Below are 14,844 nucleotides of genomic sequence, written 5' to 3'. Positions count from 1 at the left end.
CTTTGGATGTAAGTTATTTGCATCCATATTTGCACAAGAGAAGCTTTCTTCTTGTGATGTGTTCCTTCACTTCTCGTCAGCTCTCACTCATTATTTTGCCTGTGTGTGTGTGTGTGTGTGTGTGTGTGTGTGTGTGTGTGTGTGTGTGTGTGTGTGTGTGTGTGTGTGTGTGTGCGTGTGTGTGTGTGTGTGTGTGTGTGTGTGTGTGTGTGTGTGTGCCTGTCTTGCTTTCATCCTTGCTGTCTTGTTATTGAGTGTGGAGACTGTGCAGTCTGCACTAGTCAAGGATGGAATGCCTGAGGCGCTCTCTTCTCCAACACCTACCTGCCTTTGGTGGAGAACTAGTCGAGCACACTAAACCTGTCACACGGATGAAAATATCTGAAGAAATTCTACAGGTCTCAGTCTCAAAGAAAGTTTTATTATTATTACTGACAAGGCGATATAGGTTTTGTCTAGCTCAGGGTTTCCCAACCTGGGGTGAGTGCACCCCCTGGGGTGCGTGGCCTGCCACAGGGGGGTATGCGAGCTGAATTGAGCAATGGCAGATATGTGTGTTTTTATACAGCATTAATGAAAATTAAGTAGTTTTTAATTGTATGGTGAATTTTATGCTTGAAGAAACATCAAGTCTATTGTAAACGAGGATTCCCTAAATGACTGCATAATGTGCAATGATTTGTGCAGTGAAGCCATATTTGAGTGGCCATCAGCACACCAAAACATTCGCTTAGGGTTGCGCAGACCACATTAAAATGTACAACGGGGTGTGCAAGGAAAAAAGTTTGGGAACCATTCTAGTTAACTAGGCTATATTGGCTATGTTTTTATTGTTGCTTTTTTTGGCGTACAGCGTACAGGTTAGGGATTAGCCATGAGAGAAATTCTCAATGTAATTTAATTCCCTCGCTGGTAACTTAAAGGTTAAAAGAATTGCGTCAGTTGCAGTTGTATGGGTTGATTTTAGTCTACAAACCCCAACTCCGATGAAGTTGGGACGTTTGGTAAACAGTGAATAAAATCAAAATGCTATCATTTTCAAAACATTCAATCTATTCATTAGATGGAGAATAGTGAAAAGACAACATATTAAGTGTTAAAACCGAGAAAAAATATTGTTTTGGGGGACATATGTACTCATTTCTAATTTGATAAATCCAACACGTCTCAAAAGAGTTGGGACGGGGATCAGTGAAATTTAGTAGACATCCAAATAAGATAAAACAACAAAGAAGAACATTTCAAAATGAATTGTACTGACGGACAATATAGGTGTCCAGGTATAAGATCATCACAGAGAGGCTGAGTCACTCAGAATTAAAGATGCAAAGGGAATAATTACCATAGTTATTACATACATTTTTGAATTCCCTTTGATTTACCACGATTGAGTGTATATAAGACATATTTTTGTTAATAAAATCATTGTATAGGTTCATGACATCATGAAATATATATTGGCTGTAGTCTCACTCTAGCACTCCAGGAATTAGAGCTATTGAAAAATTGACCATATTAAGAATGCTTAATGCATGAAAATGATACAGAGGTGTAACATTCTCCTAAGCACCTGAGCTCACTTGAAATAGACGCAGAAGACATGGGAAACTGTCCTTTGCTTACAGAAGTCAGCAGAAGTTGTAGAAGTCCATTCTTTTTGACAATAATAGAGCATTGCACATCCTGTGCTACAGTGAAAATGGACCATCCAACTTGTGTTAGTGCTAGCTTCAAAAGTCAGCCTCCATGATGGCATGCGGGTGCAGTAGTGCATTGGTTAAGATGTTCTCACTCATCTTTAATGTTAAATACAGTGCTGAATGGTATAAATGGGTTTTAAACAGCATGAAAAGCCACTCATGCATTATATTTTGAAGGGAGATCTTCGATCACTGCCACATAGTAAGGTCAAATTGCATTCTCTACTATGTTTTAACAGTCTGGCTCCATCATAAGGACCAGCAGGTGATAAAATGGTGGGTTTTTGGTCAAGACCTGTCACACTGTAAGCACTACAGAAAGGAAAACATTGCAAAACATGACAAGGAATACACCCACCATTTAAGCTGGTGAAATCATGTCCAAGATAGGAATTAACACAGTTTTTTATGTAAAATCATCTCATCGGTTCATGTATTTAACTGTTAAGTGTTGTCTTTTGTTTTGTTTTTAGTCTTCCTCAACATTTGCTGCCATTTATTGTCCCCGTCCCAACTCTTTTGAGACGTGTTGGATTTATCAAATTAGAAATGAGTACATATGTCCCCCAAAACAATATTTTTTCTCGGTTTTAACACTTAATATGTTGTCTTTTCACTATTCTCCATCTATTGAATAGATTGAATGTTTTGAAAATGATAGCATTTTGATTTTATTCACTGTTTACCAAACGTCCCAACTTCATCGGAGTTGGGGTTTGTACTTTTAAGTGCACAAACTACTGTTGGGAAGTACGTTTGTATTTCTGGTCTGAGTTGGTTAGCACATACAGCAAATGGGTGTCTACATCTCGCATAGTGTGCTATATGCATGAACATTACTGTGTTTGTAGGTAGGTATTTCTGTCTGATCCGTGTGAAGGTTTTTAAAAACAGTTGGGGAAAGCGATGCCCTTGTGACCTTATAGGTATTTATATAGGCCTTAGCCTATGTAACCACTAAAGCTCTCTCCTCACTGGTAAACGCTCAGTATTTAGGAGGCAGATCTCTCTTCGTTTGGCCCGGGCTGTAAATGGTCACTGTTGTTGTACAGTATGTGGTAGCGATGATTAGCAGCAGTAACAAGGAGAACACTGTTGTGGAAGCCAACAGATCCACATCACCATCTCAACAAAGAATTTAGTACACCCTGCTTTGACTCACTCTCCGCTCTGCTCCAAAAGATTAACTAACTGCACATGGAAATGCATTTCCAGAGCTTCTTACTATACTTATTCACTGCATAGGGTATACTCGGACACGTGACGGCCTCTCACACGAGACTTATGGAAGGAAAACTACAGTATATTGGCAATTGGTTCATGTGAGGATAAATTTAAATCCATATGGAACCATGTGTGCGTGTGTGCACGTGTGTGTATGGTTTTAAAAAATGTGTTTTGTTAAAAATGTCCTTTTCTACACACAATTATAAGAGAACATACTAAAAAATCATGTATCTTTAAATTTACTCTCATAGAAAGTCTCTCAGTGATACTGATCAAGAGCAATTTTACAGGAATATGAATGTTATTGAGTGAAATACCATCCCAGAATATTAACTACGTACAAAGTCATGGTAGGAAATTGAATTCATCACTAGATGAGGAAGCTCTTTTTTTCACAGTAGTATTATACATTTGTCATGGTTGTATTACACTGTCCTTTTGACCTGCTGACAGATTGAATATTTCCTAATGCAGCAACCAAGGGCCACTGACTGCTTTGATCGGGCGTGGGACAACATCATCTGACAAGACATCCGCTCTCAATACATACAATGTAATGGCGTCCTGATTCTGGGGCTCCTCTCTCCCTGGGCCCAGGACCCCTTTGTCCCCCTGTCAGCTTCCCTGACCTGGGGTGCGTTTCTCGAAAGCGTAGTTGTTAGCCAGTTAGTAACTTGGGTTGTTGTCAATGGGAAATTGCATCCCAAACAACAAAGTAACGTAGTTAGCAACTATGGTTTTGAGAAATGCACCCCAGAGGAGTTGAAAGTGTGCCCAGTGGTTTGTATATAAATCATATTGTGTTGATCTTTGGGGTGTTATCACGATGACGATATGCTGTTGCTTGTGTGTCATCCACCTGTGGAACTTCCATTGTGAATTATGTCAGCTACTATACTGGTGACTGGAGAACACACCCTCCTCTGCACACCTGATGGTCAATGTTTGTTTAATGTGAGATAATAAATCATTGGCACAAAGTTCATCAGGTGCAAAGCTTTGGTGTTGGCTGGTAACAAAGAGAATGATTTGTTGTTGCCATAGCCCACATGCAAGTTCATGGTGTTAACGGTCAAAATTGACCGCCTGCACAAAAAAGGTAATAATACATTTATTAAAAATCCGATTTGCATATATTTTGATTAATATCTTTTAGACATTCTTTTGAAACATTTCCAGGGTAATTTAAATGTTATTCTGCTTTGTTTTATCATTTGTAGGCTTTTTTTCTTATCTTGCACCCATTCATTTTACGTGACCCAAAACACCCAGCGACAACATGAATCAGCACTGATGATGTATCCTGACAAACTTGACAAACAACACATGGATATTACAATACCAGCAGTGCCCTTAACAATTCTAACAGCACTCAAATCAATCAGATCCTGAAAACAGACCATAAAAGTAATTATGCTAATTTATGCCAATAGTGCAAAGAGCATGACATAGGGAAGTTGAGCGATATATATTTCCTAAATTTCCTTCAGGATTAATAAAAGTTACTCTACTCTACTATAAGGAAGTTTCATCTGGCAATTTGAAGACTACACATTGCTTACATAAAACATGAATGTACACACAAATGTAATGAGTGACCATCACTAGGGGTTGTGGGTGAATTTTGGCTGTCACGCCAACGAGCCTGGGGCAAACACGGGGCAACTCCACTCTCCTTCGCTACAAATGGTGTCAGAAGTAGGATGGTTACAGAGAGGCCATCAGAAGCATATATCCATTGTGTGTGAGACGTTATTCCACGTGAGCGACCCCAAGAATTGTTTACTCTGGTGTGAGGGACTCAATTGAAGGGTGAAGCATACATGAGGGGGCACAATGGATGGGAGAAGCATTATGGGCAGTTGCGTGAGGGACACCATGAGTGTGTGACGTGCACGGGTGCGCTTTCCAAAGGGAAAGGCAGTGTGATGGAGTGACCATCTCTAGGGTTGTGGGTGTTTTCTATTCCAATGGTCATGCCAACGAGCCTGGAGCGTTGGTGTATCAGTCAGAAGGCCAGGTTTGAATCCTGACAGGGCAACTCTACTCCCCTTTGCTACACAACATTTCTGGGTTTCCAGAAAGTTACTGTATGTTTTGTGTGTGTGTGCGTGTGTTTGCTACCTCAATTTTGAATGTATATTCAAGGTCAATGTCTCTGTATATAACTTTGGGAGATGTGAACTAATGGTCCGCTCATTTCTGACCGAAACACCATGAGGATAACAAGTTTGTATCTTCCACAAATCTTTAGAAATGTCATTGTATTTCATTTTGGCCATTTGAATAGGCTAGCTGAAGTCATTAATTCCCACTTGTGTATGATGAAAAATAGAGAAGTTATTTAAGAATGAAGTTTCACAACGGTCATTTTTGACCGTAACACAACCAGAGGGTTAAGGTTTAAATGTATACGGTATGTAGGTCCCGTTCTTTCACAATGCACTTACAGTGATGCAAATGTTAAGCTGGCCTTGAAATCCAGCCACCCACTAACCTCCCAACCGTTCCAACTAATTATAGTTGTTGATTTAACAACAAAAGTGTTTCTATTGGTGCAGCTCTGCATACTTTTAGCCCTAATCCATAGATGGTCTTTGTGATGTCAGAGAAAGCGTTTAAAAGAAACCGGGCCTTAAGGTCCCGTGCAGCCCACAGAGGGAAAAGGCAGCCTGCAGCTCTCACATCCCCCCCCACACACACACACTCACACACACGCATAAGCAACTTACAGCTCCATCCATACCACACTCATATAGTATAACACTCAGTCAACCAGCTCCCAATCAACAACGAAGACCAATAACCAACCGGCACCATGATCTTCTTGATGGACATGCAGATGATGATACTGGACGTGATTTACTTCATGCTGCGCGGCTGCTTCCGCATGGTGATGCGGCCGCGCACCAAGGACGTCAGCGGGGAGCTGGTGTTGATCACGGGGGCCGGGGGAGGCCTGGGCCGCCTTTTCGCCCTGGAGTTTGTGTCGTACGGCGCCGAGGTGGTACTGTGGGACATCAATGCCGAGACCAACGAGGCCACCGCCAAGCAGGTGAGGAGCAGACACGTGCAAATTAAGAGGTATGTCATTACAGTGTCATAACAGTGTCATGGCACAGTTTTGCACGTGTCATAAACATTATGTCCATGTCATACACATATTATGACTGTTGGCCTTAAGTGACATTCAGTTATGGCAAAGACAACTTTGGGTTAGGGCCAAAAGTCATGAAATGTTTATGACTTATCTATGACTGTGTCATGACACTATTATGACACGGTAATGACATGCATATGACACCGGCGTCAAGTTAAGTGTTACCCTTTGATGTTCAATGAGCCCTTTTGACATAGCAATAGTAAAATATACTTCCAAATACTACAGTTGGCATGTTGATGATGTCCACCTGGAACTCATTCTCTGCAGGGATGGGTCTCCTTGGTGACAGGCCTAATCCATTTTCAAATGTAGTAAGATACCACGGCAGGCTGTTCACTTCTTGATGAAAGCTTTTAGCCGAAGCGCACCAAACTGTTTTGATCATGCTTTTGTCCATTAAATAAAGGGATTTTAAGTTGATGAGTTCCTTGGTATCTTATACTGCTTTTGAAACAGTTGGCATGTTGTTTGGATTTTTTTTTACATGTGCCCTTATTAAAACCCAAGCCCTTGGCCCTCCTAAGGTCTATGCACGGCTCTGTGTAGGTGACGAGCAAAGAAGGGGTGTTAAAGAAGGGTAGTTAAAAGGACTATGCCTATGTAAGGTCCATCAAGATGTATTTTAAAATATATACTTTCAAGAACAGTAGGCATGTTAAAAGTAGTAGCATACCCTTAAAATAAAATGCCTTTATTTTATGGGCAACACATGACTACTTAAAACATTTCAACGCGTTTTGACTAAAAACCTTCGTCAGGAAGTGAACAAGAACAGTTGACCTGTTGTTTGGATTTTTTTTCTAAACATACGCCCCTTTTGAAAATCTGAGCACTTGCCCCTCTTAAGGTCTTTGTACGGCCCCACAGGTGAGGGAAGCGGGCGGCAAGGCCTACACCTACACAGTGGACGTCACTGACCGGGAAAACGTCTACCAGACGGCTGATCGCGTCCGCAAGGACCTCGGCCGCGACGTCACCATCCTGGTCAACAACGCCGGCGTGGTAGGGGGCAAGCAGGTGATGAACCGCGACGTGTCCGACGACGTGGTAGAGAGGACACTGAAGGTCAACTGCCACGGCCACTTCTGGGTGAGTAGCTCTGGAATGTTAATGGTCGTCACTGTCATTTTTGGGGTGTGCTTGGAACGTGTAAAGAGTAGACCATGCACACACGTACGCACACACATACGCGCACAGACACACAGACACAGACACAGACACAGACACACACACGCACGCACACACACTCCCCCCCCCCTCTCTCTCTCTCTATCTCTCTCTCTCTCGCACACACACACACACACACACACACACACACACACACACACACACACACACACACACACACACACACACACACACACACACACACACACACACACACACACACACAAACATACACACACACACACACACGCACAAGAACACACGACTGCAACATCTTGGAAGACATGGTAGAAAGGTCAATGCTGAAGGTTAACTGCCATGGCTGCGGCAGGGTGGATATGCTAAGACGAGGGTTCACTGCTATAAGTGAATGTCACTCTTCCCATGTGTGTATTCATTGTATTCATTGACCTGACCAAATCCTTTGCCTCTGATGGAGCAGACTCAGTAATCATACCTTCTTGCAGCTGTCATTGATGGCTCTGCTGTATCTTCTAAAAAAAGAGAGAAGATAATTGAGGCAGAGTTTTTTTCCCCACACCATCTTATTTGCTTCAAGGATGAAAAACATAAATCTGCAGCCTAGATATAGTACATGTATGTAACCTACCTGAAAACATTCTATGGTGTCTGTTTTAGTGTAACTACATGTATCAACATGTAATATTGTGTACTTACATGATACCCTGCATTCCTAACGCCAATCCTAAGCCTACAGTAGGCCTACATGATGTTATATGTTGTTATATACTTTGTTACACTGTACGTCATTCATTTGTAAGGGACAGTAACATTAAGTGTATGTAATCATACTGCTTTTGTGTTCAACATTTTCTGAACTCCATGTAGGGTTTTGAACAGTTGGCCACGGCCTTCTCATCAGTATTCCAGAAGTGACCATACGATGAGCATGTGTGCTGTGCACACAGACAATTTCAGGAGAAGTGTGTGTGTGTGTGCGCGTGTGCGTGTGTGAGTGCGTCCGTGTGTGCGTACGTCCGTGTGTGTGTGTGTGTGTGTGTGTGTGTGTGTGTGTGTGTGTGTGTGTGTGTGTGTGTGTGTGTGTGTGTGTGTGTGTACAAGAGAGAGATTTTTGGAGAGAGAGATAGAGAGATGGAGAGAGAGAGAGAGATGGGGAGAGAGAGAGTGTGTGTGTGTGTATTGCAGTGGCATTTCATCTAAAATTGACAGAGGAAGGGAAGAACAAGTGCTGTAGCTGAGTTGAAAAGGTCAGAGCCTTAGAGAACCACCGGGTCTGCCTTTTTAGACAGTGACACAGCACTGTTAGACATAATATAACAGCAGAGTATATTAGCAATTTATGCAGTCTAAGAAGTCCCTTTTCATGCGTAAATTTACCATATATTTTTTTAATATACTGTAGGCCTATTGTTGACAAAGTATAACATTTGACAAAACAACATCAGCAGTCAGAGCAATGCCATGCATGCCATGCCAAACATGCGTACGTATATTCATGACGTTTTATGATAATTGTCTTAAATGGACAAATTGTAGTTGCATAGTGGCATCTGATCTGTTCACTGGTTTGGGGATTTTGAATTGGAAGAGGATAAATGGACTGTGGCCAGGGAGGCCTCACTTTTCCCACGCAGCACATTTGATCGCCTGATTGAACTCGTAATGATTTTCCGCTTTAAGCCCTGACAAACAAATCCCAACGTGATCTTGGCCCACCTCCCAGTGTTTCTCCACAAATAACAGCCCATAAAGAGAGACGCCAAATAATTTATGAATAGCGAGTCTGACCACAGCAATAATATCATGCACAACAATAACATGAACCATATGAAAAAAGAAAAGTGATTTTAGTTACTCCAAAATACCTTCCTCTTTTTTTACATTTTGGAGTGCCTGGGGTGCCTGTTTTTATTTGGATGGATCCCTAAAATCCAAGAGCACCCAGCACACCAGTAAAACACACATAGACTAACTGAACTACCAGTCATTTATCTTTTAAACAATATCAATCACTCCATCCACTTCATGGATCTTTGTTAGATGCAGATGCAGTCACATACATCTTAATGAAGCCGAATGGGGTGATGTAGGGGTGTGTGGATTGGAATCACACCATGGCGTTTCCTCGGCAGATCATGAGATTATGATCATAATTAGATTAGGTCCCCTTAGCACATGCGGCGTGACTGAGTGAACCACTGTAGGCTACCTCCTCATAGCCAAGGAAGCCCATTGCGACACATGACATATGGGACCACTAATGCATATGGATATGCATGGCTTGAGCTCCTTATGCACGTTTCAATGTACTTCAGCAGTCTATGATGAATTTGTGTAGTGTATTCATGCTGGTGATCCTCTTATACACGCAGGCACATTCCAGCACAGTAAGAGGACTTTGTACTATGTAAATGGGCTTTACACACTATCCTCTGTTGTTGCTGTGCGTGTATGTACAATAGCTGTAATTATCCATACGTGATCAGTTTACTGAATATAGGATGCAAGTCACTGTTGTGTGGACTGGGGCCGAAACACGTGTTGCTGACATGTTGAATGCTCTTTAAGCATTGCACCCCCTCTAGAGGCAAGAAGTGAGACACAGAATTGAAACGTAACCAGAATGGTTTCATGCTGTGCATTTATTACAATGCGCAAGGTATTATTGTGGTAGTAAAATCAGTATTTCTATTTAATATTTCTATAAAATCAACATGTTATATTTTGTATACACAACCACTGTATCATTTATTAATAATATTCTTTTTTATTTATAAATAAATATCAATAAATAAATATCATGCACATCACGCACAGGTGTACCCTCTTTGCCCACCTGTCTGTGTAGCTGTCTGCCTGTCTGCTGTTGTAACTTTACCGGACGTTGAACAATCAAATGCCATTAACATTTTATCTCACTTGCTTATCTTTTTTCATTTAAAAAATCGGTGCTTTTTGGAAGTGCTTTTTGTCAAACATAAAAGGAATGCTGCAGCAGTCATAATAGACTTGTTTATGTTGATATCATGTCTGTTCTGATTGTGCCAGACGGTGAAGGCCTTCCTGCCCCAGATGAAGGCTAACAACCACGGCCACATTGTCACCGTCGCCAGTGTCCTCGGCCTCTTCGCCACCGCCTTTGTGGAGGTGAGACAGTATGAAAAGGGGTTTGATATATCAGCACAAAGAGGTTTGATATACCTGTATTAGCACAAGTATTTCCCTCATGTGCTTCTGTTTATAAGACGTGCACATGTTTAGGTTTAAGACTCCAAGTATACCGTATATACATGTACATAATGTGCCTTTTACCTGTCGAATGTGTATGTATTGTCCTAGAAAAGAAAATGTTGAGGAATTTAGCAGACATGTTTGAAATTGCCCACTTTAAGAGCGGTGACATCCAACCCATATTCAGACTATATCCATGTGACTCTGCAGCACAATAATGGCATTGCTAACTGTGTGACTGTATAGCAAGGGTGTCAAATTCAAATCCATAGGGGCAAAATCAAAAACTGGGACCAAGTCAAGGGCAAAATTCAGCATTTACACACAAATGGACTGAAGTTGCACATGCATGCATTACCTACAGGTAATCTTTAAAGCTCAAATTTTACAAAGATTGAAGTAGTCAAATGTACAATCAATCGAGAACGTATATGTCATTGATCCCACATCACTAAGAGTTTTAACATACATTTTTAGGCCCATTGGTTCCACAGCCCATTGTTTCCACTGCTGCTCCATGTCCCCACATTCCTTATCATTTATTAAAATTTAGGCCCTATGTTCCACGGCGGGGAGAAATACATACTGTATGTTCTCTTAGTATACTCGGATTTGTGAAAACATGGGGTTGGGTAACATATTAGGGCCTATAATTGAATTATGTCTAAAAAATGTTGGAACATGGAGCAGCAGGAATAAACAAGCCAATACCGATTGGGCGGTGGCGAACATAGAGCTGATATTCTGTTGTACTGTATATGAATGGGAAATATCACTAGGCCTCTCCCGCTCTCTGCACTGGTATGGGCCCTCTCATGAATTCTCTGTGAGACACAACATATTGTTTTCAAGTTGTATTGGTGTATGTGGGCCAACTTCAATACACATGTGAAACAGTGGTGTAGTCTACTTTTTTGTGGTGGGTATACTGTACATTTGAGCATTTTTTGAAGTGGGTATACTACATTTGTGCTATTCTAAATAATGGATCAATCAATTTGAAGTGGGTATACTGAAACCCCTGAAATTTTGAAGTGGGTATACTGCGTATACCCGCGTTCTACGTAGACTACACCACTGATGTGAAATGATCTCGTGGGCCAAGTAAAATGACACCTGCAGTTTAGGACCACATTGCTAAGGCTAACCATTGTTTTTTTTGTGTAGGGCTACATTGCTATTGACCATGTGATTGTGTAGGGCTACGTTGCTATTGCTAACCATGTGATTGTGTAGGACTATGTTGCTATTGCTAACCGTGTGATTGTGTAGGACTACTGTGCCAGTAAGTTTGCTGCCGTTGGCTTCCACGAGTCCCTCACCCACGAGCTGCTGACTGAAGACGACTGGGATGGTGTGAAGACCACACTGGTCTGCCCATACCTGGTGGACACTGGCATGTTTGAGGGCTGCAAGATAAGGTCAGCTGTTCACTCTTGACTCTTGTATATTTGGAAGGATTTTTAAAGAAATCTTTAATGAGGGTCACTGCTGATAAGCCTAGCTATTTAGGGTTTTGTGTTCTAATGTATAGTTCAGAAAAAACAGGTCAAATTTTGAGTCGTTTGGTATTAATCTGACCTGTTAATACCAACCCAAGGACAACAGGTGTAAAATAAGCATGTTGGCAAATTCTGGAACATTTGCATTCTGAAAGTAGGCTATGCTTATTAACGTGCACTGAACATGTCAAATAAAATATATCATATCAATTTCAAGGCTTCAGAGAGCATCAGAGAGGAGAGGTTGTTAAAAACTCCTATCTGTTGTCCACAGGGAAGAAGCCGAGCTGGTGCTGTCTGCTCTGGACCCTGTTTACTGCGTCAAGCAGGCCATGAATGCCATCCTCATCGACCAGCCCCTCGTTTGCATCCCCAGAATCACTTACATCCCTGTCATCGCTCGGGCGTGAGTACTGTAACACACACACACTCGCACAGGCGCACACACACAGGTTGACAGAGGGGGACAAAGGGGTCAGTTGTCCCGGGCCCAGATAGAGAGGGGGCCCATAATTGGGTTCTCATTGTATTGTACAGTATGTATTGGGTGGGGGGCTCTTACAGATGACTTTGTCCCGGGCTTAGCCAAAGCTGTCAGCGGCCCTGCACACACACACACACACACTGTCTTTCACACATGCACATGCACACACCTGCCCGCACGCCCACACACACACACACACACACACACACACACACACACACACTGTCTTTCACACATGCACACGCACACACACGCACGCACGCCCACACACACACCTGATGTTATGGGCGTCCGTGTGGGGATAAGGAGAGTCTTTTATGTGCAAATGTGTTCTCTCATCTGCTGCCCCACTCTATTGTGATGACCCTGTGCCAAGGCCAAGTAAACACTGAGGTGAGAGGTTGCATATTAAAAAGAAAACCCTCATTAAAACTTACAAAAAAAAAACCAACAACAATGAGGTGGGCCTAATCATTTGTAATGCATCATGCATATTTCAAGGGTGTGAAATGTTCTGGGAGCTGTATGTCAAAGTAATTATACCAAAGCTTTTTTATGTCAATGAAATGTCGCAGTAATTATACAGTAGGTATTCTTTCCACTTTTTTGATCCATTGAGGTAATGCCTGGTACTATTTTCAGTACATAATTATTTAAATTCTGCCAGGAGTCTTTATTTTTATTTGAATACTTTGTATGTTTTGTTTGTTTTTAGTCTTGTCCTTATATAATGTCGTAATTGTCTGTATGTTCAAGTGTTCCCAAAACGCAAAACAAATTCCCCCTGGGGCAATAAAGGTATATTCATTCATTCATTCATTCATATTTAGTACATGGCTGCTTTAGTAAACATGTCTGTCATGACTCATGTCCTCACTCTAGGACACTTCAGACTCAAATCTCACATCCATTCCCAGCACACAACACACACAGGGGGTGCATCCCAATATGTGACCTTGCCTCCTCCACTTGTGCTTGTCTCCTCGTCCCGCCTCCTGGCCCCTCCTCCGTGGAGAAAACGATAAAGTTTCCCAGCTGTGAGCCTCACCACAACAACTTTTGAGGGACTGCTTTTCATTCACCATCCCAATTGCAAATGAGAAAAATACTTTACAATTGAGCTTTTGCAAGATATTGAAATATAATGCTGTTGTCAGTGATGTCATCATGACGAGAAGCAAGTGGAGGAGGCAAGTGGAGGAGGCAAGGTCGCATATTAAAACGCACTCAGGGTGCTAACTTGCCTGCTTGTGACCTCATGATGATGTCACTGACGACAGAAAATGAATTCAATATCTTGCAAAAGCACAATTCTAATGCCATTTTTTTCATTGGCAATTGAGATGGTGAATGAAAATCAGTCCCCCAAAAGTTGTTGTGGCTAGGCTGACAGCTGAGAAAGTTTGTTTTCTCCACAGAGGCGGGGCCACTGGAGGCGGGGCGAGGCTGTATATTGGAATGGACCCACAGTGGTTAAAGCGGCTTTGTTAAAATGTCCTGCACCCCTGGTATCCATTTAAGACATGTGTTTCACGTCCTTCTAGGCTGCTGCCATGGGACGCCAATGTGGCCACATACCGATTCCTGGGCTCAGACAAGTGCATGAAGCCCTTCATCGAGACAATGAAAAGCAAGGCAGCCACCAATGGAGGAGGAGCCATCAAGGCAGCATAATCACCACACCACACCATCACCACCAAGACACCAGCATATCCAACCTTCCACGCACACCTATTTCAGTCAGCAGTCTTCGATTACGAATGAACCCAGGAGGGTATTCAAAAACCTGGCTTAGTAGTAAACCAGTTAACCTTGAGGTCGTGGTAAATCATCTAATAGAAGACACTCTGTAGGACTCATTTTCTTAACTGAATGACACCTGTGGTCGATTCACCTTCTATTAGCAGGTTTACCACTTCCTGTAGGTTAACTTAGCCAGGTTTATTGGAATACCCCACCTAAGCTGCAACTGAATAGTGTGTGCCATTTTTATCGAACAAATATTTTTCTGTTTTTGTTTTATTTAAATAATTTCTTTTCTGTTGTGTACGTACGGTGTATATATTTCCAAACCATGTTACATCATTTGTTCTTCTGTTTATTTTTTGAAGAGGAAAGCAACACAGGATTTATGTTCCTTACCAAAACCCCAAAAACTGATGATTGAATGACAAGACCAACCTGAAACCACTTGACTGCAGATGACCCTATAACTACCAAGCATGGGCGCTCTAGATCTCGTCATGTCCCGCCATTTTCTCGACCACTGGACTGCACTGGCCCCTAGTCAATCTCTGGGACTTGATCATTCAGGTTTAGGGAAAAACCTTGGCACGGAGTCGGCCACCAGCCACTGGCTTGGCTCCGGCAAACGCTGGGTTAATCTAG

At 42.1% G+C, this 14,844-nt stretch overlaps 1 protein-coding gene across 1 annotated transcript; it reads left to right on the top strand.

The window, feature by feature from the left end:
- Nucleotides 1-5,745: 5,745 nt before the first annotated feature.
- rdh20 (retinol dehydrogenase 20) lies at nucleotides 5,746-14,339 on the top strand. Its single transcript, XM_063216507.1, has 6 exons — nucleotides 5,746-5,982; nucleotides 6,958-7,179; nucleotides 10,288-10,386; nucleotides 11,743-11,891; nucleotides 12,247-12,378; nucleotides 14,001-14,339. The coding sequence occupies exons 1-6, from the start codon at nucleotides 5,746-5,748 to the stop codon at nucleotides 14,128-14,130; spliced, it is 969 nt and encodes a 322-aa protein (XP_063072577.1). The 3' UTR covers nucleotides 14,131-14,339.
- Nucleotides 14,340-14,844: the final 505 nt, after the last annotated feature.

This window comes from Engraulis encrasicolus, chromosome 14, assembly GCF_034702125.1.
Source record: "Engraulis encrasicolus isolate BLACKSEA-1 chromosome 14, IST_EnEncr_1.0, whole genome shotgun sequence".
NCBI lineage: Eukaryota > Metazoa > Chordata > Actinopteri > Clupeiformes > Engraulidae > Engraulis > Engraulis encrasicolus.
Note: the sequence above shows the minus strand (reverse complement) of the source record. Positions and strands in the feature narration are given on the sequence as shown.

What these genes read in the sequence shown, in the direction of transcription:
- rdh20 (XM_063216507.1), top strand. Translation starts at nt 5,746, where the DNA reads ATGATCTTCTTGATGGACATGCAGATGATGATACTGGACGTGATTTAC. An exon ending in TTTGAGGGCTGCAAGATAAG is followed by an intron (nt 11,892 to 12,246) that starts GTCAGCTGTTCA and finishes TGTTGTCCACAG; the next exon opens with GGAAGAAGCCGAGCTGGTGC. An exon ending in ATCCCTGTCATCGCTCGGGC is followed by an intron (nt 12,379 to 14,000) that starts GTGAGTACTGTA and finishes ACGTCCTTCTAG; the next exon opens with GCTGCTGCCATGGGACGCCA.